Source organism: Lagopus muta, chromosome 4 (genome assembly GCF_023343835.1).
Source record: "Lagopus muta isolate bLagMut1 chromosome 4, bLagMut1 primary, whole genome shotgun sequence".
NCBI lineage: Eukaryota > Metazoa > Chordata > Aves > Galliformes > Phasianidae > Lagopus > Lagopus muta.
Genome location: NC_064436.1, coordinates 60,822,329 through 60,848,740, shown reverse-complemented (window position 1 = coordinate 60,848,740; position 26,412 = coordinate 60,822,329). Strand labels below are relative to the sequence as shown.

The window sequence follows — 26,412 nt, the reverse complement described above, 5'->3', positions numbered from 1 at the left end:
GTCAAGGCTTTAATGGAAAATAAGTTGTATGACTTGCATTGCACAGTGCTGCTGAATTAGTTCTTAATGCAATTTATATGAGTCGTTATGAGAGGTTAACTAGCTAATAATTACAATGTTTTGCTCTTAGTATTGTCTGCTGGGCAATTTATACAGCAGTCAGGTTAGCTTTTGTTATGTAGTCAAGCTAGTGAATACTGATTTTTGTGATGTCTATAACCCTTACACTGTACTATGCAGCTGTTTGTATAAGGACAAAGTAACCATAATACTGTCATGCTAACCTGATCTCATCTTTCACCTAACCAAGGATGTTAATCATTATAGAAGATCAAATTGAGTGGCAAATTATACTGTCCTGAAACAGTAATTATACAGTATTCTTTACAAATAATGCTTTCATTTTCAGTTCATGTATGCATTGACTTTCCTGTGAGCGTAGCCATTCCGTGAAACCTGGCAGTTTCAGAACTCCTTCAGTCATACTGCAGTTGAGGTGCAAAGCCGCTTTGCTTCATTGGGATTGCATGGAGCATCACAACAGCATCAAGTTCCCTCTTTACTGCACAGAAATATCTGAAGTTCTAGCTGATTTGAAAGTGTTTTCTTTCCCCTAATGACGTATTTCTTCTCTTCCTCTCAGGGTGACCAAGATGACAGATCCTTCAAACAGTACAGGACATCAAGCCCTAGCTCTGCTGGCTCGCTGGGTTATGGTCGCTACACTCCAACATCCCATTCTCCTCAGCATTATAGTAGGCCAGGTAACTGAGAACCAGCATTATTTATTCTATGGATTTTTCTTCTGCTTTGTCTTACTTTTTAGGTAGGACAGAAACTCCAGAAGCAGAGTTTTAGGTAGAGCAGAAGTTCATTACAATGTACTGTTTATTGTGACCAGGTAGTCTGATGGGTAGGAAGGAAAAAATCATTCACGTATTAGCATCTAGAAAAAGAAAATAAGCACCTGGAAAGCTTGATTTTTATGTATTTGTAAACAGAAGATGGAAGAGATTTAATCCTTGTGCCTGGAAGAACATATGCAATCCACAGCTCTTTCATGGTGCAGTGTGATAGCAGCAAAAGCACACAAAGCCAGGAGAGCACTCAGGCAATTTTGTGCCCCCTCTTGTACTCCAGGATTATGGTCCATCATGGCTCTCCTCACCTCAGTGAGGAGCTGAAGAGCTAAGCAAGGGCTCTAATGACTGTTTTTTCACTTCCAGGTTGCTTCAGTTGTGAAGCTTATAGCAGTGTTTAGTGTAGCTTGGATGTTTTTGTTGCACAGAGAGGAAGAATAACAACCCTTTTGATCTTTGCATGAGTCCCCTATACAGAGTCCATTCCTATCTGGGCATTTTGAGGAATTTTCTCCTTAGGATAATCAACTAATTTGCTCAAAATTCAGTCTAATTTTTTTACCACTCCATCATCTGGGCTGACACAGAATATTCAGAAATTTTCTGTTATTTTCTCCTTCAATTTTGTTGGGGCTATATTATAATTATAAACTAGTTTGGAAAATTTTGAATCATTAACTTTCCAGTAGAAATGTAGATTTGTATGGGTATCAGAAGCAGTTTTTACAGAAATTGGTTGCACTGTGTTGCACTGTGCTGTCTTCGGTAAATAGAAATAAGAGTATCAATGATTTATTAGAGACAGGGATGATTAGCCTCTGCTGAAGGACTGGCAGCTGTGTCATGCCTAAGCTTAGCTGCAAACTATTATAGGAAGGAGCAAAGATGAAAGAAATTCCAAATAAAGTGTAAAGCCATATCATTTAGCTGAAATGATTACATTATTACAACAAAGCGAACACAGAAAAATGACTTCTGACAATGTTTTTCAAAGTACTTAACCACATGTCTAACTTTCAGAGCGGAGATAACTTCAGGATGTTTCTTCAAGTGCTTAAATTAGCCATGTGCTTGAGTGTTCTGGTACATTGTGGACTAAATCCTACCAGTGTACACCAATGGCATTGAGAACTGGACTCACTTGTAAAAGGGTTCTCATCTAAGGAAAAGGCTCTCCCCATTTCATTTCATTAGATCCATTATGAGCATATATCATTCCCTCTTGCAGCTTTGAAATATGCAGAATTTGCCTCAGAACAGCAATGCTCTTTGTGGTGCCTTTTCTGGAATATTTTCTGATGCATTACCTTATATTAGCATTTTGTGCAATAACTACTGAAATCCTGTATCCATTGGCCAACACATAGTATGGCCACTGTGATGTCTTTTGACACAACAAGAAAAACATTGTATATTAAACAAAAACTATACGTTTTCTAAGCATCAGGAAGAAAATGTTCCTGAAAAAGAAGGATGGCATTGTAATTTGTGGCTTTCAGTAAGTGAACTAAATAGTTTATTTTCACTTACTCTCTGTTGCCCCCAGCTGGTACTCAGAGTCTTGGTACCAGTAGCTGCATCTCCCTGCCCCAACACCCAAGCCCTACATCTACATTCAGACATCATTACATCCCTTTCTTCAAAGGTAAGGTCCAGGAATGCAAAACCGTGCTGTGATACTGTAGACTTATTCAGATGTGTTTCACTTTTCTGTCTGTGCAAGCATGGCTTCCACTTGGATAAAATTTGTCTTAATTTTGTGCAAGTGCTTTTTGATGTACTGTGTAAGTTTCAAGAATTGAGTGGGTCTGAATTTATTATTATGGTTTTTTTTGGCTTTGTTTTCAGTGAGTGTTAAGTGTATTTTGAAGGGGTAGAGGGAAGGAATTAGATTTTGTAATGAAAATGAGGGAGGGAAATAATTTTAAATCTTGTTTACTCTAAAAAGTTTATTTTAAATCTTGTTTACTCTATAGTGTTTACCTTTACCTGATTTTAGAGACGCCAAATAAATTGGATCCAGTGTTGGATCATTAGTTATCTAACCTTATAATTTTCATTTAGGGATTATCTTTATCATTTTCAGCATTACCAGAAATCTTGCCATATAAAGTTTGTTAAATCAATATAGCTGCTCTGATGAGCAAATAGTCTGTGCCATATACTGTGAAGCAGAGTAACTGAGCCTAGTCTCCTAGTCATTTTTTTTTTTTCCCAGTAGATAGTAGACAGATTAACTGTTAATGGCTTCCATGTTGCAAACAGGAGGCAGTTCTGAGGATTACCAAGAAGCTTTCAGGCAAAGGCTACTAATTTTTTTTATTTTTTAATTTTTTTTTAGTTAGCTATGTAAGTAGAGGAAATAAAAGTCATTAAGTATCATCTCTCCAGGAACAATACAACTGGGGAGGAGACATGAATGGCAGACATTTTCAGTGCCTGAAAATGCCTGATTCCTTTGTACCATTTGATTTAATAGAACAAAACTATTCTTTTTGTTGTGGTAACCATTATAGAAAAGGAAGTGACCCTCTTCAGGAACCAGATCTAAAATATAAGCTCAAATGAATTGCAGATGCTCATTGCCTTTGGAGAAAATGATTAGGCTCGAATGTATCCAGAAACAGTTCTGTTCAAAGTCAGCTGAATTTCACCACTGCGAATAGCAACAGAATCAGGGTTAGGTTGCTCCAACTGAGATCCCCAGGAGAAAATTCTGAAGAGAAAAGCTGATGAGATTAATCCTGTTGTTAACATTTCAAAGTCTACCTGTAAAATGTCTTCCCGCACCCCCCAAACCCTCGCTCACACCCCCATTTTTTGGAAGGCTGACTCACATACCCTGTTATTCCCTGAGTCACAGCCTGAACTTTTTTTTTTTTTTTTGCTGTGTTCCTTAAATTTGGGCAGTATTATCCAACCTGATGTACTGAGTAAGAAAACCTCTTCTGTGTGCTGTGTTGGCTGCTTTCACTGAACTGAGAGCTGTTATTCAGAAGCCCACTTGCAGTTGCTTAGCAGCATTCTCGCTAAAATGAGTTTCTTTTCAGTGCTACCTGCTGTTGCTCGGAGCAGCAGCAATTATTTATTGTTGCTGTTTGGAGGAAGAAATCCTCAAGTGCAAGCTGCTTCTCCCCATACACTTATTAACAGTGATCAAAATTTTGATATTTTCTCATTCTGCAACACTTTTTATTAAGGAGCTAAAATATTTTGCAAGCAGTAACCTGTAATGCTTCACAGCACTCTTATCACATAGGCAGATATGTTTATAATCCTTATTTATAGGTAATTGGTAATTCCGAGCCCTGCAGATGTATGCATTAACCACTGCTTTACACTGGGTTAATGTCTCATCCCAAAAAGTGTCATAGAATCGTATCATAGAATCATAGAATGGCCTGAGTTGAAAAGGACCATAATGATCATCTAGTTTCAATGCCCTGCTGTGTGCAGGATTGCCAACCAGTAGACCAGTGTCATAAGATTCTCTTCAAGTTCAATTCCTCTTCAAGTTCTCTGAATTCTTTTCACTAAGCTAAAGAGTCTTTTTTCCTTATCTTGGTAATTTTTTCAAAGATTAGTGTAATTTTTTTTTCTTTTCAAAGCGGTTGATGTGAGAAGAGCAGAGTCATAGGAACCGTTTCTTTGCTTTTAGACTAAGGTGAATGTCGCCACTCCTCTTTTTAAAAAATGAAATCGCACTCAAAAAAAAACCAAAACATTCTTATTAAATCCAAAAATACTACACTGGTTTATAATGCTATAACAAATCTTTGTAAAGCTAGCTTTCCACAATAATGATAAAATATTTATTTAAACATCAGGTAGAAATTTTGCTACTCTAACAAAAAAATCCTGGAATCCTTCTTTTGATTTCACTGAGTTTGTATCATATTCTTCCTGAGAAAGGGCACAGTTCATCATTTTTCAGCATAAGTAATATAGCTATAACTATGTTTCTGTTTTTAGTTCCATGCATTTCCCATGAAACAACATAATAGGATATTACTAACTATTCTTTATCATGCAGATAAAATACTTGGTTGTGCCCTTTTAAGGTCTTTTTCTATCAAGAGAATCATGATATATGATCTCCAAAATACCTGCATGTGGTGTAATTCTTCCTCTTGAGGTGATGGAACCAGAGACTGTAAAGTCTGTGCTAAGTGAAAAAATGTTTGCTTAAGCCATGGTGGAAACCATTGTAACCATCGTGCCTTTCTAGTGTAGAAACAGCTTCCATTTATTTGGCTTTGAAGTCCTCAGGAGAGTTAGTCACTGGACTTCAAAAAACTTTGTCTCACTTAATGTTCCATGTGCAAACAGATAGTGAAGGATCCAGTTTCAGGAGTAATCTCTGACATCTTTATTAGGCGAGTGCTCCTTACTGTTCAAATCCAAGTCAGGGAATGTAGACAGCTCTTACTGCAATTTCTTATCAAATTTCCTATCCTTTCAGATAAAGAAAAGCCAACAGGGAAGGAGATATAAACAGTGTTACACTTTTCCTCCCAGTCCCTTGAGAAGTATGGAAAGGGAGCATGGTTTGAGCTCTGGTCAGTTGGCTGTACACACACAAGGTTCAAAGAGCAGGCTATCCTGTCAGTAGCCAAAATACACAAGAAGGACTTTGTGGTTGATGCTGAAGTTCAAAGTAAACTTTTCCAGATTCTTTCCAAATTAAACAAAATTCAGGGAAGAGTTTGTGGTTCTGGGTTTTTGCCCTGCACTGACCAGGAGATCGGATCACATCCTGCAGCTGTTTGTGGCAGAAGACAAAACCAACAGTCTGAAACATTGCTCTCTTCAGTGTTTCATTTTATCAGAGACCTTATTTGAGGTTCTTCAGTGTATACCAGGAGACCCTTGAAAGAAACAGATTCTTGGTGGAGCCTTATTTTAGAGACTTACTATAGGCTAGATGATTATGTGGCTATCTGGAGTTTCTACATGTGAAAATTCTACTTACTTTTGAATGCAAAAAGTGAACCACAGCTACTCTCTGTGTTTCTCCGAGTCAGTGACAAAAATCTAACTATAATTTAAATGTGCATCAGCTTGTAGAAGTGGATTGTTAGAACAACCTTTTCCCTCATTTCAGCCATAATTCTTCCATTTTGAGCAAGTGATAGCTCTGCAAACTATTCCAGACAGGTGATGTTTGCATAGAGAAGTTTGCAGACTTGTTGTCATCTGGTTTGCATTTGCTTCCTGTTTTCTTGCAAGTTTATTCATCCTAATTAATGTTTCCTCCTGAGACCCTGAATGTGCTACTGATATTCTATCCCTGAAGAACAATTGTATGGGAGTGCAATACTAGCACCTTGTGATTGTTGCTCAAGGAGGTGGTTGTACATGCAGATCATTTGTGAATATGTTTTTAAAATTATGCTAATTTTTAAGTAAATGAGAAATAAATACACTGTGAAAGTCACTTGAAAACTTTCTTTTTCTTTTTAAATTAAAAAAAAAATAGTAACGTAACTGTAGGATGAATGACATTATAAGATTTTTAAGGTTATTGGAGTTGTCAGGAACTTTACTTAAGTAAAAACTACTATTCTTTGTATTCAAACTTGGAGTGAAGTGGAGACTACTTCTGCTTAGTAGGGATGGCCAAGCATATGAGCAGCAAGCGGCAAAGAAGGAATTAATAAATGTGCAGTGAAAATCTGTCAACACTGCTTTCCTTCCAAGAGTAAATCAGGAGTCAAGAAACTGAATAACCATCTGGTTCCTTGTGTGAGGACAACCTGACTGCGAATGGTGGTGCTTACCAGACTTTTAGTAATTCCATAATTCTTCCCTTACTTTTTGGAAGGACCATAGGCCATCATCTTTCACATTTGCTATTTCAATTTCTCAGCTGCTCTGATATATTTTTTTCCAATCACATATTGCTGTTCCTGTGTATGCAGTGCTAATGGCTGAGTGGCTTTTGATTTTAATTTTTTTACCGACTGTAAAAACACCTGACACAAAATTTAGAGCTGATCCGTTAGTGTACCGTCATGATCTCACCTGGCCTGCTTCTCCCACTGAACTCAGTGGCTCTGCACTATTGATTTCAGTGGAATATGTCCAGGCTGTTCTTGGTGGCAGATCATTGACCACACATCCACTGCTTGTCAACAGAGACCTAGCAAGGGTTCAGCAAACACCCACTCCATGGGCATAAGCATAACCTAGATTGCTATGGTAATCCAGTAGTTCTATGGTGTGAAACTTCCCCTTTCTGAAGGCAGAACTCTGTTGCAAATCTAGCTCTCTGAGCTGCTGCGCTTCCTTTCCCCCAAGAAAACTTGCTATAATTTTACCATTAGTGTCCATTAAATTTGTGCTCCATCTACACTAAAACAATAACAGCAAATTAACAACTGTTTCATGTTAAAATAAATGTCATGTTTGGCTTCCAGTCGCTTAACAGTGCTGTAAATTAACTGGATTTTACAAGTCCCAAAAAAGTAGAGCTTTACTTTTTTGTTTGCTGAGCAGTACTATAATGCCATAGAGTGTACTTTGGGGAAATAAACTAAGAGGAAATGAATGGCACCTAGGGAACATTTGACAAAACAAGTGAAAAAATGTATGCAGATCAATATTGTACATATCTTCAAATTTTGTCAAGTGACTGTGGCATTATAGATCCATGACTTGATAATCCAACTTTGTTTGCATAAATATAAAATGCTGTGGCATGTTACCTGTGGGGAAAGTTTGTGATTAAGGACCAAATTTCAGCATCTATTTTTGTTACTGATATGTGCAGGAGCATTTTATGTAACCATAACTTCTGGGTTTTTCTGGTCTAGTCCTGCTTTGAGATATTTTAAATACTACTGAATTATTTTATTTTTAGTTTTAAGGACAGGCTATGAACCATAGCATTAAAGTTTTCAAAAACAAAAACTTGTTTTCAAAAGCTGTGCAGAACATTTTACAAGACTGTAGATGTGCTTATCTGTTTGTTTTGTTCATGACAGTGTTTTTGAAAGAAGAGCTTTAGTATCAAAGACAGGATGCAAGGCTGCAGTTTAATCTGATACTATCTATCAGATATTCATTGTTTAGATGTTTGGCAATTGAGCCAGAATGTTGTACTGAAAAATAATGAGTTTCATACTTATTTGAAATTGTTGGATTAACAAGTCATTCTGAACAAGCCTTTATGCTTGAAATACTCTACTTTGCTTTCCATTTTTTTTCTTGTATCTGCTTTCTTTGCTCTTCCCCTTGGAGGCAGTGAAAGTGGTCGGAGCACTCCAAGCTTATCCATGTACTCAGACAGCAAATCTTCACCTTCTGTCTATCAGCAGGCTCCTAGGCATTTCCATATTCCAGGTAGGCATTCACTGCCTAGCGTTTGATCTTCAATTGCTGGCACGTTTGTTCTGTTCTAAATGGATTTGTTCTTTGTTTGGTTGTTGTTTGTTTGTGGGTTTTTTTTTTGTTTGTTGTTTTTTTTTTTTTTTGCATTGATTTGTGAACTTAGATCTGCAAGAGAAGAAAACTATTCATGAGTGAAATCTGTTGTCTGTTAAGTTTGCTCTCAGAAATAAAGGAGTTAGAGTGCTGCATTATATATATATATATATATAAAAATTGCATTAGCACATGTTATTAAGCCTCCAAGATATAATTATTTATACTGCCAACGCTGCATAGGTTTTTGTTTTTGTTTTTTGAATTATTCTTTTCTTTATTCATCCACTTTCTGAATTAGAGAATCATATTAATATAAACATTGAAAACTGAAAGATTTTGGGCCCCATGAAGCTCTGGGGCTCATTTTGGACCCATGAAGACTGTCTTTGTACACATACTGTTTTCAAGTTCACATTCAGTTACAAGCATTCCAAATTTACATCCACACTGCCTACTTTTTTAAAATTATGTTTAACTTCTGGGATTAGTGTTTGTATGAGCACACTGTAATTGGGAATTGTATCCGCTCAGGTGTGTAGTACTAAGAATTTCTAACATGGGAATGATACAGGAACACTGGACTGTTGCCCTAGGGGCTTTCCAAAAGTTTCTGGAAGGCCAGGTCAGCTATACAACTCAACATATGGTCATGATATGAAATTCATACAAGAATATTAGACATTTGTGGTATAAATATCTATATTTGACTGTGTACTTCCATTATAGTTAATAGAGGAACGGTTCCTTTTCAATTGTGACTGTTACAGTAGTTTGTTCTACAATTACATTAATTTTCTTTTAAATAGTAGCAAGTATAAGCAGTTTATCTTTGTTTTCTAAGAAGTATATATTGGTTTTGCAGCATTCAAGGCATCTGAAAGCATTTTGAGGGACATAAGAGTGGTTCATATAATTTAGATTGGCATAGACTACCTAAATATTTTAAATATATAAATATGTTGGGCAAGTCTTCACTCTCGCATAATAACCACTGAAAGACAAATTAGTGATGTAATCTTCTGTTGTCTTTTCTAAGGTGTTTGCTTAGTGCTATTGACAGGAGATGAGACCAGTGTAGTCTGAACTGCTTGCTTACTCTTTTATTCTTTCCTTTCTCTTTCCTCTTCCTCAGACACTGGCGTAAAAGATAACATCTATAGGAAACCTCCTATCTACAAACAGCATGGTACAGTCTGCTTTTCTCTGTCGCAGTTTCTCTACATATATTTGTAAAGAAATGCATATTGCTTGTGATTGTTTGCTGTAGTCTTTTCATTTCATTATCTTGAAATCCTCATAATCTAAAATAGAAAAAAAGGTAAGATAAAAATGACATAGCATTTTGTATAAGATGATATCCAAAGATTCTGTGAATTCTCTAAAACTAGAATTAAGATATTTTGACTTGTCTTTGTAATTTAGAGGAGATACTTACTTAAAAGCAGTTTTCTCATACATGGAAAGAAATAAAATATGTACATATAGGAAGTTGCTCTTCTATATTCACACCATGCCTTGGAATGTCCAGTTTTTTGCAAGTAATTCTGACTTCTCTTTCACTGGAGAAAAAGTGTTTATTGATAACTGATGTATACCATAGAGTCATGGAATATCCTGAGTTGAAAGGGATCCACAAGGAGCATTGAGTCCAACTTCTAAATGAAATATCTACTTAACTTCAAGCTTCATATTACTAGGATATAGTATTAAGATCTAATATAATCACATTGTGACAGTTAGAAATGAATCTAGTAGTTGATAATGGTGGCAAAATATGATTAGAAAACCTTTGGTAGACCCAGCAAAAAGGCACTTTGTTGATGAAAGCAAGATAGAAGTTGTACCATTCTTCATGACAATAGCAAGTCTCTATTGGAGCAATCCTGTCATCTCCACCAGCACCTTCTGAGGAAAAAAAAGCTTCCCACATTGCATGCAAGAGTAAGAAAGCCTCACATATCTGTTCTCACATACTGTAAAAGATAGCTTTCCGTGAGTGAAAGGTTAGGAAACTGCACATACATCACTGGCCTCGTCAGAACAAGGAAAATATATTTAAAACATTTTCCTGTTGTGGTTAACAGAGGGCTGATTTTAAAGTACTTGATTGCCATAGTCAAAAATAAGCTTTTTTTATATTGTTAATTTTTTAATATTACTTTTCATGGAAAATGGCACTTCTGTTTTGATTGAAGTTCTAGTTTGGTTCCAGTAGAGTAGGAGTAGAAAGAATATGGACCAATGATATGGGGGAGTCAGCCTGCAGACATTTATTGTAACCAAAACTTTTCATGCTCAAGTAATTGCACATTCAAGTCATCAATATTTAGATAACCTCTGTGGTTGTTCTGGGTATGGTTTTGAGCAAAGTCAGACTTGATTATATTTCAGTGCACTTTAGATAGATTTTTTTCTGCTCACAGTATCCTGATCTTGGTCATACTAATGTTACCTCCAAAGGAAAAATCTATCATCTGTTTTAATGCTTGATGTCATGCTATCCACAAAACAGTCTGCCCAAATTCTAATTCCTTCTCTTTGGATACATAAATCATTCATGGTAAGTTCTCAAGCTGAGCAAAAAAAAAAAAATCTGACAAAGGAAAGCATTGAATATTACAGTGACGTTTGCAAAGAGTGAAGGCAGAGTTACAAAATAAGTGTCAGAACTTGATGTGGTGTAAATCAGCATAGTTTCAGCAACTTTTCAAGCTAATTATATTGCTGTGATCTCCTACGTCGTTTAATTTTACTGATATGTTTGGTTTGTGAAGTTTCTAAACAGCAGCTTTTTTTTTTTTTTTTTTTTTCAAGCCAGGTATTTTATGTAAGTTCTTAGTGAGATATGCAGTTAAGAACTGCCAGCAGATGTTGTGTAAATCTTTCTGCTAAAGCATGAACACATGAGCAACTGATGAGTCAGCTCCTCAAGCTAAAGGGACACTGAGCCAGTGCATGCTGAAAGGGAGCCAGGGAACATTCCTTTGTTGAAGAGACCAAGTTTGAACAAACAAGTACAAAAATGTTCTTTAAAACAAAAAGTGCACCGAGCTTTTCCAAGACTTTTGGCTTTGAACAGTTTCAGTTACAGCAGTGCCCAACAGATTTGCTAGAGCTTCTGTGTGTCTATTTTAAACACTAGACTTCTACTAGAATGAAAAAAATGTGGTGGAAAAGTGGCTCAGAGGAGAGATCAGGTGAGAGCTGGAGTCAGAAAGTGAAGTGTGCCACAGCCAGCATGGACACCCGTCTGTGTGCATTGATATTTCAGAATCACCTGAACAGAGTTCAGAGTTAATAATAACAATAAGAGGTTTGTTCTGCAGCAATATTAGCTCTGAATCATGTGAAAGATTGCATTGGGACTCTCAGCAGAACCCTGCTGAGAGGAAAATGAAAATTTTCCTTTCTTAAAGTATCACCTTCTTGACACTACCAGTGAAGGGTTTGGATGTGAGCTGCATAGTGTGAAAGAGAAGAATATTGAATTGCTGATGGTGGTGGCCTTTCTCCTGCGTTGTTTGGATGCAGGGAAGATCCTCAGCTAACTTGCTAGCTGGGAAAATGGAGAGTTGTTCCCAGCTAGCTGGGATTGTTGTAGTACTGTCTTTGAGCAGTCTAATCTTTAATATTATCATACTATTTTAATTATTAATAAATATATTTTTCTGGCTATGTTGTGGTTCATGGGGCTCTTGCGTTACCTTTGAACTTAGATATTGCAGACAATACCCTTGTTACAACCTCACATGGATTTAAAATTATGCTACGTCATTGCATTACTCCAGTTGTTTTACTGCATTCAACAGAGCTTCAAGTGATATAAAGGCAAGAGGCATTTAGATTTTGGGAGCTTATCTGAAATAGTGTGAAATTTGTCACAAAAACTTTCTGTAAAATTCTTTCTGAGATGTAAATCAGTCTCTGGTGTGATACTTTGGTAAAGAAAAGCTTAGGAAAAATGCATTTAGTGGTTGGGAGCTATCTTGTAACTTTTAGGTTTTCAGTGTTGAGATTTTCTCCTCAGGAAGTTGGAAGGTCACAACGAAACAGCAGGTAAATATTTTCTTTTATGGAGGCTTTTGAAGAGAGAATATAGGTGAGAAACAGAATTGTGAATTTTAGAGACCTCCTTTGCTTTATCTGAGACTTGATGCAGCTCTGTGGGACTCAGCAGCAGCTCATCCTTACCTGCTGTCCTTCACTCTCAGTATACTGAGACAACCTTTCTTGCAGTGTCATGAAGAGGTAATGCCAAATTTGTACCTATCGTTTTCACTGTCATTGCTTGTCTTACTGAAGAAAGTGGAAGGCCCAGATGTGCAGACCACCAAGTAGCCAAATAACCACATGTACTTTCTTAATCATGGTAATAAAGAAGAATGGAGCCATGATTTACTCCTGAATCTGTCCCTTACTTACAATCTTGACTTTTTACCACCTGCCATTCCCCAAAAGTAGCTTCTTCCTAAAATGATAGCTTAAAAATTCAGCAAAAGTGGATTTTCTGCATTTACTACATGCCTATAGCATTAGTATTCCCATAATCTTATCCAAACATTAAGTAATTCTGTGACACGATAGCTCTACGGATTCAATTTCTGCCCAACTTCAAGTTTTTTTATTGCTTTTTCTCTCTTTTTGAAAATTTGTAGAATGTGAAGACAGTCAAAACAGAAAACAAAAATAATCTATCAGTTTTAATTTTTAAAAATTTAATCTTTCAGCACTAAGAAGATCAGAAGGGGAGGATGGAAGTTTGGATCAGGACAACAAGAAGGTAATAACCAGAAAGAACAAATGGTAGTTTGTTTGTTTTTCTTCAGGAAATTCTTTTATAAAACATGGTTATGTTTCAAGGTATTATTTAATATACCTGAAATGAATCTTACTGATTTTAGGTCTTTCCGAAAGATTAGTTCAGTTCTATTATACATAATCTCTCTTCCAGAGTGTTCAAAATCTGCATTTCATGGTAAAGAAGGCAGTAGAAATAAATTCAAGAATTTTAATTGAATCTCAGTGCATATATTGGTGAATGTGTTAACATGTAAGGGTGTGCATTAGCACACAAGAAAAGTGTTATAATGGGTTGATGATTCGAAGAAGACATAACAGATCTGAAGTGAGGCAGAGTGGGCAACTTAATGAACAGAGAAACTATCCTCAGCCCAGATGAAAGTTAAAAGTTTTCAGTAACTGTGAGGCTGTGACCATTGGTGCAGGCTGTACTGAGCATCAACATAGAAGCTAGCAAGTGATGTAGGGCATGAGTTCAATCTGGCTCCTATAACAGGTTTTTATTCTCTTCAGCTGAAGACCAGTTGGCTTATTCTGAAAGGGGATATGGACACCAGAACTAATTCCCCAGATTCAGATACCCGATCCCTGTCTCTTACTCCTGGAACTGACAGAGAAAACTTCCAGAGAGCACAGGAAGGCACCACCACCATGTACTCCCGTGAGTACTGCGTGCTGGGCAGCTGTATATGGCCAACAGGGGTGGGGCAGAGGGAGGTGGCTGTAGGCTGTTCCTGGTTTGCTTTGTTCCTTATTTCTCTGTCATAATGGCATATATTTGTTTAGCTATGGCTTGTAAGTGATCAGCATCTTCAAATTTCAATGTTGAAAATATTTGTAGAGTTCTCTTAATGAAAGAAGGACCATTGCTTATATAAAGATATCATATACTCCTGGAGAGGAAAATTTCCTTACAACAAAATCCTGCCCCTCACGAATACATAAAGGCACCTATGTATATGCTAATTCTTTTCAACAAACAGGGCAGAAGTATCAGGAAGATTCTATCAAGGATTAATTTGCATTCTGTATATTAGTAGAGCCATTTTTTCAATATCACGATAAAGCATAAGGAGCACTTGCTCCAGACTAATTTAGAATAGGAGTTTTTATACCTTTTGTAGTCACAGCTGTAAGCTGACAGAAACCTTCCAGATATTGAATAACCAGGTGGAATAATGGGAAGATTCTTTTTCTGAAAACTGGTCTGAAGACCACAAAAAAATAAAAAACAAACAAAAAAAAAACCCACAAAACATTCTACATGTTTCTTTCCTCTGCATTTCAGCAGGGAATGAGATGTAGAAAATGGTCATGAGAACCAGGTCTGAATTATACTTTTACGTTGTAAAAATGATGAAAAATAGCTTAAGTGATTTTTGACAGATAGTTGGGATATTTCTTTCCCTGCATCCTCCATTTTGTGCCATACAGCAGTAGCAGGTCATCTGGGGTGAACAAGTTGGGGAAGCAGTTTTCCAAAAGAATGTATCCAGTGTGAGGCATGTCTGGCAGCAAGGCCAGGATGTCAGACTTGTGGGCATTTTGGTAATGTGATAGCTGGCTCCATCAACTTCTATTAAGGAAATTATGGCTTAGCTATGCAAGGAAGAGGAAAAACAGATGATGCAAAGTCTGTCACAAGGGTGTAACAAGATAAAAAAGAGAAGTCATTTTGGGTAATCGGTCACACTGGTCTAACCTGATGGGATTTGATTCCTTAGTCATCGTCAAACATTGCATGATGTTTTGTTACATATCCTGTGCAAGGAAAGCCTTAGGTCTGATCACCTATGCAGCTAACACCTATCATTTGCATAGTCATTAGGATGTAAACAGTAGCTTCTCTACCTATTGCATGTGTGGTTGAGACTGCCCAGATCTGTAGCTTTGACATCTAACCCCATCTCTGTGGCATAGTTAGAATCAGAGAAAATACAATTTTCAAATATTGGTTTGGTGCAAAATTATTACATAGAGAATGGAGGAGTTAGCAGGCATCAGACTAATTACAAAATAATATATTTGGGCTTGTATGATTGGCAGGTATGTAGACCAGAACTTGCTTGTGTTCAGCCTGGTTGAAGACTAAGATACAGCAGCATCGTCTCCTTATATCCATGTGCATAAATGTGTCTTATTTCTGTATGCATACATTTTTACTAGTTTATATTTTACCATTAGTCATTGTTTCACATAGTTAGGAAGGCAGACATCTAACCAGGTTCTAATCTAACTCTCACTGTTGATAGTACTGAAAGTACCTGAAGTACTGAAAGACAACCTCACAGTATCCAGGCTAGAGTGACTGTCATATTGGAAGAAGCAGTAGCTATATCAAGGAACTGCTGAAGTTCAGATAACACCTAGTTAGAGGAAAGGAGTGCTTTGATTTGGCCAGTTACTAAAAAAAAAAAAAAAATTATAAATATACAACTGTAGTTTGTTCTGATATTGAGCTACAGTATGTGATTGGTGGATGTTGGTGCTGTATTTTACCATTATAATAAAAATAAAGAAACAGCAAAATAAAAAGTTTACATAAATAATAACAGAAATAATAAGTTCTAGAGAAAGAGATGCTAAGTGAAAGAGATGCTTTTCACACTGGAGTCACTGTTTTTTTTCTTGATTAATCTGAGCTCTTTCAGCTTAATTCACCTCTAAGGTTTTTTCCAGCCAACCACATGATGTCACTTGTGCCTGTGGATGTGGTTCAGTCCTGGCAGACTGGGAGGCAACACTTGAGCTGCTGTGTGCTGAAGTGAACTGTTTGTTTTCAAATTATGCTCTTTGCTTTAGAGCATCTTTCCACGATAACTTTGAAAAACTATTTGGTGATGGAACAAATCCCATTCAACCTCTCTATTGCCAAGATGCCAAGAAATTGAACTCCATGCTGATGTTCAACACTGGCATCTTTTTCCAAGTCGGAGTACGGACGGCAGTTACACTCTTTGTCCTCTACAGTCACTGCCATTCAGATAATAAGCAATGATAGATTTCTAGTTTACAAGAAGAAACAAATGATTCATCTAATTCACCACTTTGTCCGTGCATTATACATGGGAGCCCCCAGTGGTATCAACAAAAGAAGTTCTGTTTCATAGTTGATACCACTGCTCAGATGATAGTTGATTATGTCTCTAAAGCATCTTTTATTTTTATCCTCATTTTGCTAGATTAAATGTTGAGCCCATTGCTATTTTTCTTATGATGAACTTCTGTTGTCCCAGTCATACTGTAGGCCCAAAGGTCTGGTGATCTAATTTAACCCACTTGAACAGAACATCCTTTCATGATGTCCTGTCACTGCCTGGAGATATTGCAATTATTTCCATATTTGGAATGTAACAAGACAGACATTTCCAACTTCCATCATTTTTAAGCTCACTTTAATAGCCCTTGGTCACCTCATCATTGAGCTGTATAACTAAGCCTGTCTGCTTTCCTGTTGTCTCCAAATAATGAGATCTCAGCTTACATAGTAGAAGTGAGGGATATTTATTAGTCCCTAATGGCATGACTTTTCCCATGAATTATTAAACTGCATCCCATTTCAATTTCTCTAAGTTTTAAGATTGTCCCAGCTCCTTAAGATACCCCAGTCCTCCTCTGTATTAGCAATACTTTATAACTTTGTATAGACAGTCAAGTTTATTAGCCTGTTACTATTTGGTGTTCAGATTGTTGGTGAAAATACTAGGCGATTTCAACTCAACACCAGTTTATGCTGACATTTCTCTCTCAGCACTCCTCAGTTCTCACTACCTGTTTTTCATATTTCATTTTTTCCTTAAGTGCCCTATAATTCCTCTGATAAAAACTTCATGTCCTTTGGTTTTACTTTAATTTCCTTTGCAGCAATATCTGATTTTAATGGTATCTCATTAGATGAATTCCAGTAAAATTTATTTTGCACAGAAGTCATTTCTTTTAGTGAAGAGAGCTAGCAAGGGACTCTCACACTGTGTCTTTAGCTTGTATTAAATGAATCAAACTCAACATGAATATAACTGATTTTCTGTTTACTTCCATGTTTTTATTTGGTCTTTATTAAAGTTTTCTCTTGGAAACTAACTGATAGATGCTGAGCATCTTTTTCTCTTCTTAAGCATAAAATTGTACTTGATATTCTCCAGTGATTTAAATTAATCTTCCAATTTTATGTAAGGTTATCAGCTTCCTGTGCAGAGTGCTTTGAATTATGTCTCTATCACAGTGAGATTCATTTGCCTACCCTAATTGCGTGAACTTTGTCTCTCTGCATTTGTTCCTGAAAGCTGAAGTGAAATACTCTTCCAGGGTTGGAGCCCCACCTAGGTTCCCCTTCCCCTCTCCTGTGTAGTGGCACAGTGATCCCATTTTCTTTCCTTGTTCTCTTTTTGTTTATATAGCTGGGGAACCTTTTGCTATTTGTTTTAATATCATTTTCAATGTTTAACTCAGCTTGACTCCTGGCAGTTCTCACTTTATCTCAGCATACCGTGAGCTCTGTGCTGATCCATCTTTTGTTTTTTCTTTCTGTACACTTATTCCTAATAATCTCCTTAGGGTACTTATTAATCCAGTAATGTCTGGATTCCCTTCCTGCATTCCCCTTTGGACACAAATTGCCAACATTTTTGGCAGAAAGTAGCCTTGTACATGCAGTTCTCTGAGCTAACTTACTTCTTCTAGCTCCTTTCCTTAAGTTATCAAACTTTCCTGTACTGGAGTCAAGAATGCTTATTACAGAACCTTTGTTTATTTTCTGTTTAATATAAACTCATTCATATTATCACTTCTACACATCGTTATTTTTTATAAACTAAAATCTGGTCTGAAACATTGTTTGTACCTTTACTGACAAAGTGATCATCCAAACTTTCTTATTAAACTCGGCTGGTAAAAGTAAGGCAATTCAGCTGTTCCCCTCTGACTGTTTCAGTTATTTCCCACTGACATTGTAGTTTCATCACTGTACTAGATCCAGTTTGTTCATAGCAACATCACTTTCTGAATTTTATCTATCTTAAAACTTCCCCTTCAGCATTTGTCCTTTTACTTATTTCCACTGTAGTACTTTCATTTACATTTTAATGAAGTAGTAGAAATGCAAAATATGTAAGTTCATTTCTTATTGGTTTCTTTTTTTCTGATTGGTGAGATACCAACCCTTATCTTTTAAAAAACAAACCCCAAAATACACCACAAACATCATGGTGAGAAGTGGAATAACTCTAAAATAATGGTACTTCTTTTTTACAAGTTATGGTTTAGCACTGAATTGGAGAGCTGAGATTTTACAAGATATCTGTTTTGCATTATGCAGCTTCATGATGCTTCCATAAAGTGAGTCTCACAAATCTTCTGTTGTTGTGCCCACTACAGTGATTGCATCCTATGCACTGTGATTTACAGATGTTGTTATGTGTACCCATGTACATGATACAGAGAGAAAAGATGAGCACTACTCAGCTGTACTTCATCCCATGATTAGGATATACATAGCTGTCTTGCAATTGCTATTTCTGTCTATTTTCCTGATTTCTGGGTTTTCGTGGAATATAAAGGACTACACAAAAAATATTACTGTGTATCACAAATGATGTAGCTGTCTATCATGTCTTTTACAGGGTTTCCATATTCTAAATCTACTTCTCTACCTGGCTATGGAAGGAATGGCTTGCATCAGGTAGGTATAAAATTAAATGTATTTTCCAGGTAATTGCATATCATAAATAGAAAACTAGATAAAACTTTACACAGTGATAATGCTTCACAGGTGTTTTGGCTACCAACCCTGCCCGACAATTTTTTAACCTGTGAGATACATACATTGTCTGCAGGAGTCAGAAGCTTTTTGTTTTAAAAAAAGCTGTGTCTGGCATGAGCATTAGCAATCTGTATTCTCCTCCCAAAACCAACTAAGGTCCAAAATATACAGTCTATTCCTATTAAGAGACCACAGTATATCTTGAATTAATGATAAAGAGGGTTAAGCCTTAAATTAGGCAAGTAATGATCTTAGAGCAAAGGTGGAGCAGCTCATATCCATAGCATTTCTTAAATATATATATATAGAAATACATATATATACACAGACAGACATCATACAAAGCAGGGGGGGAGCAATGAGAGTTGCCTGAATGCTGGAAGAAAGCCAACATCACTCCAGTCTTCAAAAAGGGTAAGAAAGAGGAGGTGGGAAACTACAGGCCAGTCAGCCTCACCTCCATCCCTGGGAAAATGATGGAGCAGCTTGTTCTGGATGCCATCTCCAAGAAAGTGGAAGAGAAGAAGGTTACCAGGAGTAGTCCACATGGATTCAAGAGGAAATCATGGTTGAGCAACCTGGCAGCCTACTGTAATGTCGTGACTGGTGGGATAGATGAGGAGACAGCAGTGTTGTCTACTTTGACTTCAGCAAGGCATCTGATGTTGTCTCCTGCAGCATCTGTGTGAGGAAGCTTAGGAAGATGAGTGGGCAGGGAGGTGAATTGAGATCCAGCGAACTGGCCGAGCTCAGAGGGTTGTGATCTGTGGTGCAGTGTTTGGTTGGAGGCTTGTAACTAGTGGTATTCCCCAGGGAATACGTGATCTTGTTTAACATCTTCATTAGTGACCTAGATGAAAGGATAGAATGCACCCTCAGCAAGTTTGCTGATGATACAAAGCTGGGAGGATTTGCTGACCCTAGAAGGCTGTGCTGCCATTCAGCGAGATCTGGACAGGCATGAGAGTTGGGCAGAGAGGAACCTGATGAGGTTCAACAAGGGCAAATGCGGAGTCCTACACTTGGGGAGGAATAACTACATGCCTCAGTATAGGTTAGAGATTGATATGCTGAGAAGGAGCTCTGTGGGGAAGAACCTGGGTGTCCTGGTGGCCATGAGCCAGCAGTGTGCTCTTGTGGCCAATGGCATCCTGTGTGCATTAAAAACAGTGTGGGCAGCAAGGTGAAGATGGTGATCTTCTGCCTCTGCTCTGCCTTGGTGAGGCCGCATCTGGACTACTGTTATCAGTTCCGGGCTCCTCAGTTCAAGAAAGACAGGGAGCTTCTAGAGAGAATCCAGTGGAGGGCTACAGAGATTATGGGGGGCCTGATGAATCTCCCTTTTAAAGAAATGTTGAGACACGTGGGACTGTTCAGACATATGGGTGGAATTAAACTCCCCCAGTAATGAATTAAACTGAAGGTTATTAGAAGAAGCTACAAGAAAGTAACTGTCAGAGAGCACCTAAACTGATTGATGCTCCAAGTACCTGATTGCTTGAATTCCCTTCTGAAGAAACCAGTAGCAACACAACTTAACCTAATTAGATTTATGAATTTGGAAAGATGTAGGTAAACTTCTCTCCATTTAGGAGCCAAAGCCATCAGAAAACGCAGATGCAGTTCTTGGTGTACTTTTTGCAGGCTTAAGCCATGTAATGTGATATGAAAGCAGCAGGTGGCAGCATTTGTCCCATCTATGAAGTACAATCTAGTATCTGAGAGCTGCAATAAAGCTGAAAATGATCAAATCCTTTAGACCAAAATTCTTCTCAGAGTGGCTGCACTCTGTGTTGTAGGCTTATATTAGTATTTACGGCTTGTTATTTTAAATCGATCATCCTGGCAATGCATCATATAATAAAAGCTAACAATAAGGAGCCTTGCAGTTTCTTATGAGCCGAGTTGTGGGTACAATGTGTACCTAACAGGTGAAAAGAACTCTAAGAGAGGCAACAACAACAAAAAAGTTATGGTGCCTTTCAGGTATCCCGTAATAGTTATCATCATGACAGCATTTGCCAGCGAAGAAAAAAGACAGTGGGACAAGATAAGATTGATAAGATTGTGTAGCTGCCTCTCCGAGTGACAATCACATGCCAGCATTCTCTGGTTATGGAAATGTATTGTCTAGACTGTACACTGCACATGCAGTGAGTCCCAGTTTGACACACGCTCGTTGACAATCCATCCTCTGCTTCAGGCCGAGCTCCTTTCAGTGCCTCTAGATTGATGGGTGCTGTGTGCACTCTGAATACCTTCTTTGAACATCAGGTCAAGTTCTGATGAAACTTTGTTTGCTTTCTGTCATGGAAGGATCTTTATCTTGATTTTCTGGTACCACTTGTCTTCTCTTTTTTCTCTCAACAGTGTGCAGAGGGATACTCTGTGTCTGTGTGTATTTTGAAGTTACATTGCTTCTTTTCCTCTCTTCCAGCCTGAACATATGGGCCAATATGAAACAGACCAGGAGGCGAGCTGGGGGATGAAAGGTACATTGCAGTAGCATTTCCACATATTTCCATGTTTTTTCCTGTGAGGATGCTTGTTTACCTCTTGCCCGAAGGGCTACTGCTCTGTTATCTTCACATGGTTCGTGTAATGATGGTACAGAACCAGCTCAGTAACGCATTCATTACAGAGAGTCTTCTTTTTATCTGATTGAATATAAAGATCTGACTGACATCCTGAATTATATGGTGGTGTAACAATGTCGAATCTATGCCAGTGTCCTGAATATGTGCAAACAGCCACAGTGGTTCTCTTTGCTGAGCAGGTGGTGTTCTCATATCAGAGAGAGGAAGAATCTTATGTCTTGAAGGATTGATTAGTTTTTCTGATTGGGAAAGAAAAAAAAACAAAAAAACACCACAAACATTCATTGTGTTTCTTGTTTGTCCTACAGTGGTGCTGAAATCTACGGAATTTAAAAAGCAGAATTTATTTTTATTAGATAACAGTTTAAGAGGACTGTGAGCTTAATATGGAAGTTGGTTGGAATTTTCAAAAGAACTGAGAAATTTAGGAGCATGCAACTTCTGGTGGAGAAGAGAAGGATTTTATTTCCAAGTCACTTAATTATTTTTTAAATCTTACTCCAATGCTTCATTTGATGGCTCTGTATTGATAGAAACCTTTGTCTGAGTAGCTGGCAGTGTAGATTTTAAAAATAGACTTATCTCTGATTTTCATTTCAGATCATAAAAATGTCTATGAAATCATACTGGTAGTCATATTTGGTAACACTGGCCTAACTATAGAATCCTCTTGTATTAGTTCACATCCATGAGCAATTCCCTCAGGAAAAAAAAAAAAAAAAAATTACTACGTTCTCTTTGCTATCATTATTTCCACTGCAGTCAGTCCAAGTGCGGGATGTTGGCATCTTGGAGTACTGTATTAACGTGATGATTTTCATGTATGTTCCCAAAAAGGCATGGCTATAATTATCCATATATTGTAACTGTTTTCAGTAAAGAAAAATATGGCGGGATTTTCAGATGACAGTCTGACTGAACTATACACAAAATTCCCAATTTTACCAGACATAGTCACTGCATGGCAGCAAGAGATGGATTTTGCTTTGGTTTCAGGGGCTTAAAAAATTCTATATTCATTCAGACCATTGGAGTCAAATTCTTCTAACACATGTAGTTATTCAATAACTATTGAAAACTATAAGAGAAATATAGCAGGATACCAAATTGCTAATGTAACTAAATGTTCATTATGGTCACTCTGAAAGAAGTGTATGAATTCTAAACTGTGAACCTATTCTTGTTCTCTTGCAGAATACAAGGTAAGAAGGGCTTTTCCAACACTGGAAGAACAATCAGATTCAGCACTTCCTAGCAAGGTTACATGTGTTCCTTTTTTTTTTTTTTTTACACTTTATTTTGTCAATTTTGACCCAGTGAAATATTTGTCAAATGAGGATGCAAGTTTGTACCATTGAAATTAGTAAGTCCCCCGTGCTGTTGTTTCCACATACCAGAATCAGATTTGGCTGGAGTTCATATGCTCTTGTCTTTTTAACAGATTTATCCTTATGAGACACTTATTGTAACAAATCGTGTTCGTGTGAAATTGCCCAAGGATGTGGACAGGACCAGACTGGAGGTAGGAATGATATTTTCTTGATGGCTTTGCAAGTCTTTATCCTGTTTGTGTACTACCTTAGCTATTCCCATACCCAATCAAAGAAGAGAGAAATAGCACTATATATTATATTTTGTTTTAAAACACTGGTACGTAGGAAATTTGAAAGGAATAGAGTAGCCAAAACCAGGCGGATGTATGATAGAACAGGGTTTCACAAAACTACCAATAGTACCCATTAGTTTTGGATGATTTTATGGGATGTTGAAAGTCCAAACTAGATGGGTGGAAACCAGTTTTTTTTAAGTTCCTATTATAAAAGAATCTCCTTGAATAACCTGAGAATTAAAAAACAAAACAGAACAACAACAACAAAAAAAACCCACCTCGATTTATCCTGCAAGTAAATGGATCCATTTCTGTTTCATTCTCTCATTCAGTGTCCTCTTTGCCTGTGTGATATATAATTGCTTGAGAATATGTTATCCATTTGCAGTAGCATCTACCGCTCTCCAAGAGTAGTAGTGAAATTCAGAGAAATGCAGACATAACTTATCATGATGCTTAGTTTCCAAAGCCCATATCCTGAAGTTGATATTCAGGCAAAATTCAGAGGTGTTTTTTTTTTGTTTGTTTTTTGTTTTTTGTTTTTGTTTTCCTAAGTAATGACAGGACTTAGTAAAGACTCATAGGAATTATGAAACTTTTGTACCTTTGTGTGAATTACCATTAAGAAGAAGAGAGTTAAAAAAAAACTGTATGCTTAACAATGTTACTTTTGGTAAACGTTGTATTTAAATAAATTTAGAGTATTTTAACTTGATCACTTAAAAAGAAAAGAAGAAAAATTACTAAAGTTTAATAGTATGTTTCGGACATGCTGTACATTCCTTAAATGCTTCAGTGTGTTTGCTGCTTGAATACCCAGCAAGTGGTATGGATTTGGTCGTAAGGAAAAGAGCCTCAAATGTGTGCTGTTTTAAACCTGGGGTATAGTAAGGCATCAGATCCATAATAAAAGCTTAATGAATCCAGAAGAAGGAACAGGGGGCTGGAGGGGCACTCATCTGGACACACAAAGGACTCTTATATGTACATGCATATTTGCATGTTTATTAAATAATAGAGGCTTTGTTTAAAGACTTCAGCCTGGTCTATATGGCAAATGCGTCTCTAGCTTGCTTTAAGAAGACATATAGTTTGCTTTGGATGGATCATGCATGTCCGTTATGAATAGCTATTGCACTGTCCTCAGCTGGGACTGCTGTTTGTTTAACACTGGAGTTGCTCAGTCTGCTTCGCACCAGGTGCAGCTCTGGGCCTCGTGACTTAAGAAGCCTGACCACTTCAAAGATCTCACAGAGCTTTGCAAAAGAACAATAAATAAGGTCTGCTTCCAACCTGTGCCAGAAAAGTGATAAGGGGATCAGGCTGGTCTGCTGATCGTTGCCCTGTGTTAAACATTTTGCTCTGCAGAAAGGACTCCTTTGTGGATTTGTAGACCATCTTACATTTATTAGGGATGGGTAGTTTTTTTTAACAATGAAATTAGCAGCATTTTAAAAGGATTATAACTACTGGAAAAACAGGGGCAGCATTTGACCTCATCCGAGCATTCAAACCATATGTGGAGTTGAAAGACAGGAACAAACTGTTGCATTCTCTGCTGGCATCTTCTCCTCCCCGTTCCCTTTCTTTTGCATTACAGAATTGTTGAAAGTAAGTAACTTTGCATAGAAAGGGAGTATAACATCATTTTGTCTCATAGGAAGAACAGATTGTAACTTAGCTGCTGTCTTGTGCATTCACCAGATTTCGGGGCAAGACCCAGGACTTGGGAGCCTAAGACTGTCTGATTTCAAAGATTTTCCCAGGAATGTACCAGTACTAAAGAAACACACACATACATGCACGTACCTTGTCCACTAGTTGAAGTCCCATTTAGTATTTTTTGGTATCTTTAAGCTTTTGGGGATGACACTAAATTCTGGAGTCAGGCATTAAGGTTAGATTTCGCTTTTTCTTAAGCTGTATTTCACATATGCTACAAAGTGTGATTCAGTGCTGACAGATCCCTGGGAAGCAAATGCTGTATTTGAGCAGAATGGGTGGCCAGCTTCTGCTTGGATCCTGCACATCCAATTTCATTTTTAAAAGAGTTGTATTTTGCCTACAGGAATGATGATTGCACTGCTAAGCCTTTGCATTGTCCTAAGTGGTTTATCTTGGAAAATCTTTTCAGACAATGTTCTAATAGTTTCTTCTAGTTTCTTATGGTTTCATTATGATCAGTTTTGTGGAAGTATTATGTTCTCACTGCTGCAAATCTCAACATCCTGGTTGTGATGGATATGGACAAGGTAGTAGTGGTGTTGGTGGAAGGACATACAGAACATTTGTGTTTCAATTGACTGTCAGATCTAAGAATGATTTCACTTGTACTAAATTAAAATCTTATATGTGATGTCTTATATGTTTTGTCTGGAGTAGAGGAAGCTCAGGGGAGACCTCATCGCACTCTACAGTTTCCTAAAGGGAGGTTGTGATGAGGAGGGGGTCAGCCTCTTTTCCCAGGCAACAAATAGGACCTGAGGAAGTGGCCACAAATTGCACCAGGGAACCTTTAGGTTAGATATAAGGCAAAAAGTTTTCACTCAAAGAGTGGTCGGGTGCTGGAATGGCTGCCCAGGGAGGTGGCGGAGTCACTGTCCCAGGCAGTGTTCAAGAGGTGTCTGGATGAGGAGCTACGAGATGTGGTTTAGTAGCTTAGTAGGTAGTAATGGTGATAAGAGGATGTTTGGACTAGATGATCTTGTAGGTCCTTTCCAACCTTGTGATTCTATGTGATTCTCTAATTTCCCGGTTTACTTAGCAGTAATGAGATAAGTAAATCTGTATAAGATATATTTCTTCAGCATTTCTTGCAAATTGGCTTGAAGAAAACTCCTCTTTGTGAGACAGGTTTTTGAACTTTGAATGATCCAGCGTAGATGGAGAAGGCACTGTTATTATTCTCTGATGTCTTATTCCAAGAGAGGTCTCCTGAAGTGAATGTTCTTATCATGAAAAGTGAACTCACGTAAAAGATATTAACTCCTTGGGTCAAATTAAGGGAGGCGGCAGCAGTGAAAGCTTCAGCTAATGGTCAAGGATTAAAGGAGGGTGGGGTTTTAATGGTTGGTAGTGTTTGCCTAACTTTGCTCCCATTTTGAGTATTTTTTAAATTACTTATTGTGTAAGAAATCTATTTCGTGGCTTAGAGCTAGTATTTTTTTGTAAGAATGCATATTTTTCTAGGCCCAAGAGGCACACGAAGATTAGTAGGGCTCAACTGGTAATAAATACTTTAAAATAATAAAAATTCTTTCTTCATAACCGCATATATCTAACCGTAGAAACACTCGGCATGTTTTTGTTTGCTTGTTCTAACTCAGCAGTGAGGCAGAAGTAGCTCAGCTCTTTGTGCTC

General features: G+C 37.5%; 1 protein-coding gene across 9 annotated transcripts in view; it reads left to right on the top strand.

The window, feature by feature from the left end:
* Nucleotides 1-26,412, top strand: part of ABLIM2 (actin binding LIM protein family member 2) — a 137,930-nt gene that overhangs the window by 97,027 nt on the left and 14,491 nt on the right. For 4 of the 9 annotated variants that reach the window (XM_048943523.1, XM_048943518.1, XM_048943515.1 and 1 more), the window contains 10 exons: nt 644-764; nt 2,407-2,505; nt 8,103-8,204; nt 9,421-9,474; nt 13,016-13,068; nt 13,602-13,749; nt 18,707-18,765; nt 21,284-21,338; nt 22,638-22,702; nt 22,885-22,965. In XM_048943523.1, the coding sequence (XP_048799480.1) occupies nt 644-764; nt 2,407-2,505; nt 8,103-8,204; nt 9,421-9,474; nt 13,016-13,068; nt 13,602-13,749; nt 18,707-18,765; nt 21,284-21,338; nt 22,638-22,702; nt 22,885-22,965 (837 nt within the window). The remainder of the gene's footprint in view (nt 1-643; nt 765-2,406; nt 2,506-8,102; nt 8,205-9,420; nt 9,475-13,015; nt 13,069-13,601; nt 13,750-18,706; nt 18,766-21,283; nt 21,339-22,637; nt 22,703-22,884; nt 22,966-26,412) is intronic. The other 5 variants (XM_048943516.1, XM_048943517.1, XM_048943519.1 and 2 more) reach the window with 5 other exon arrangements.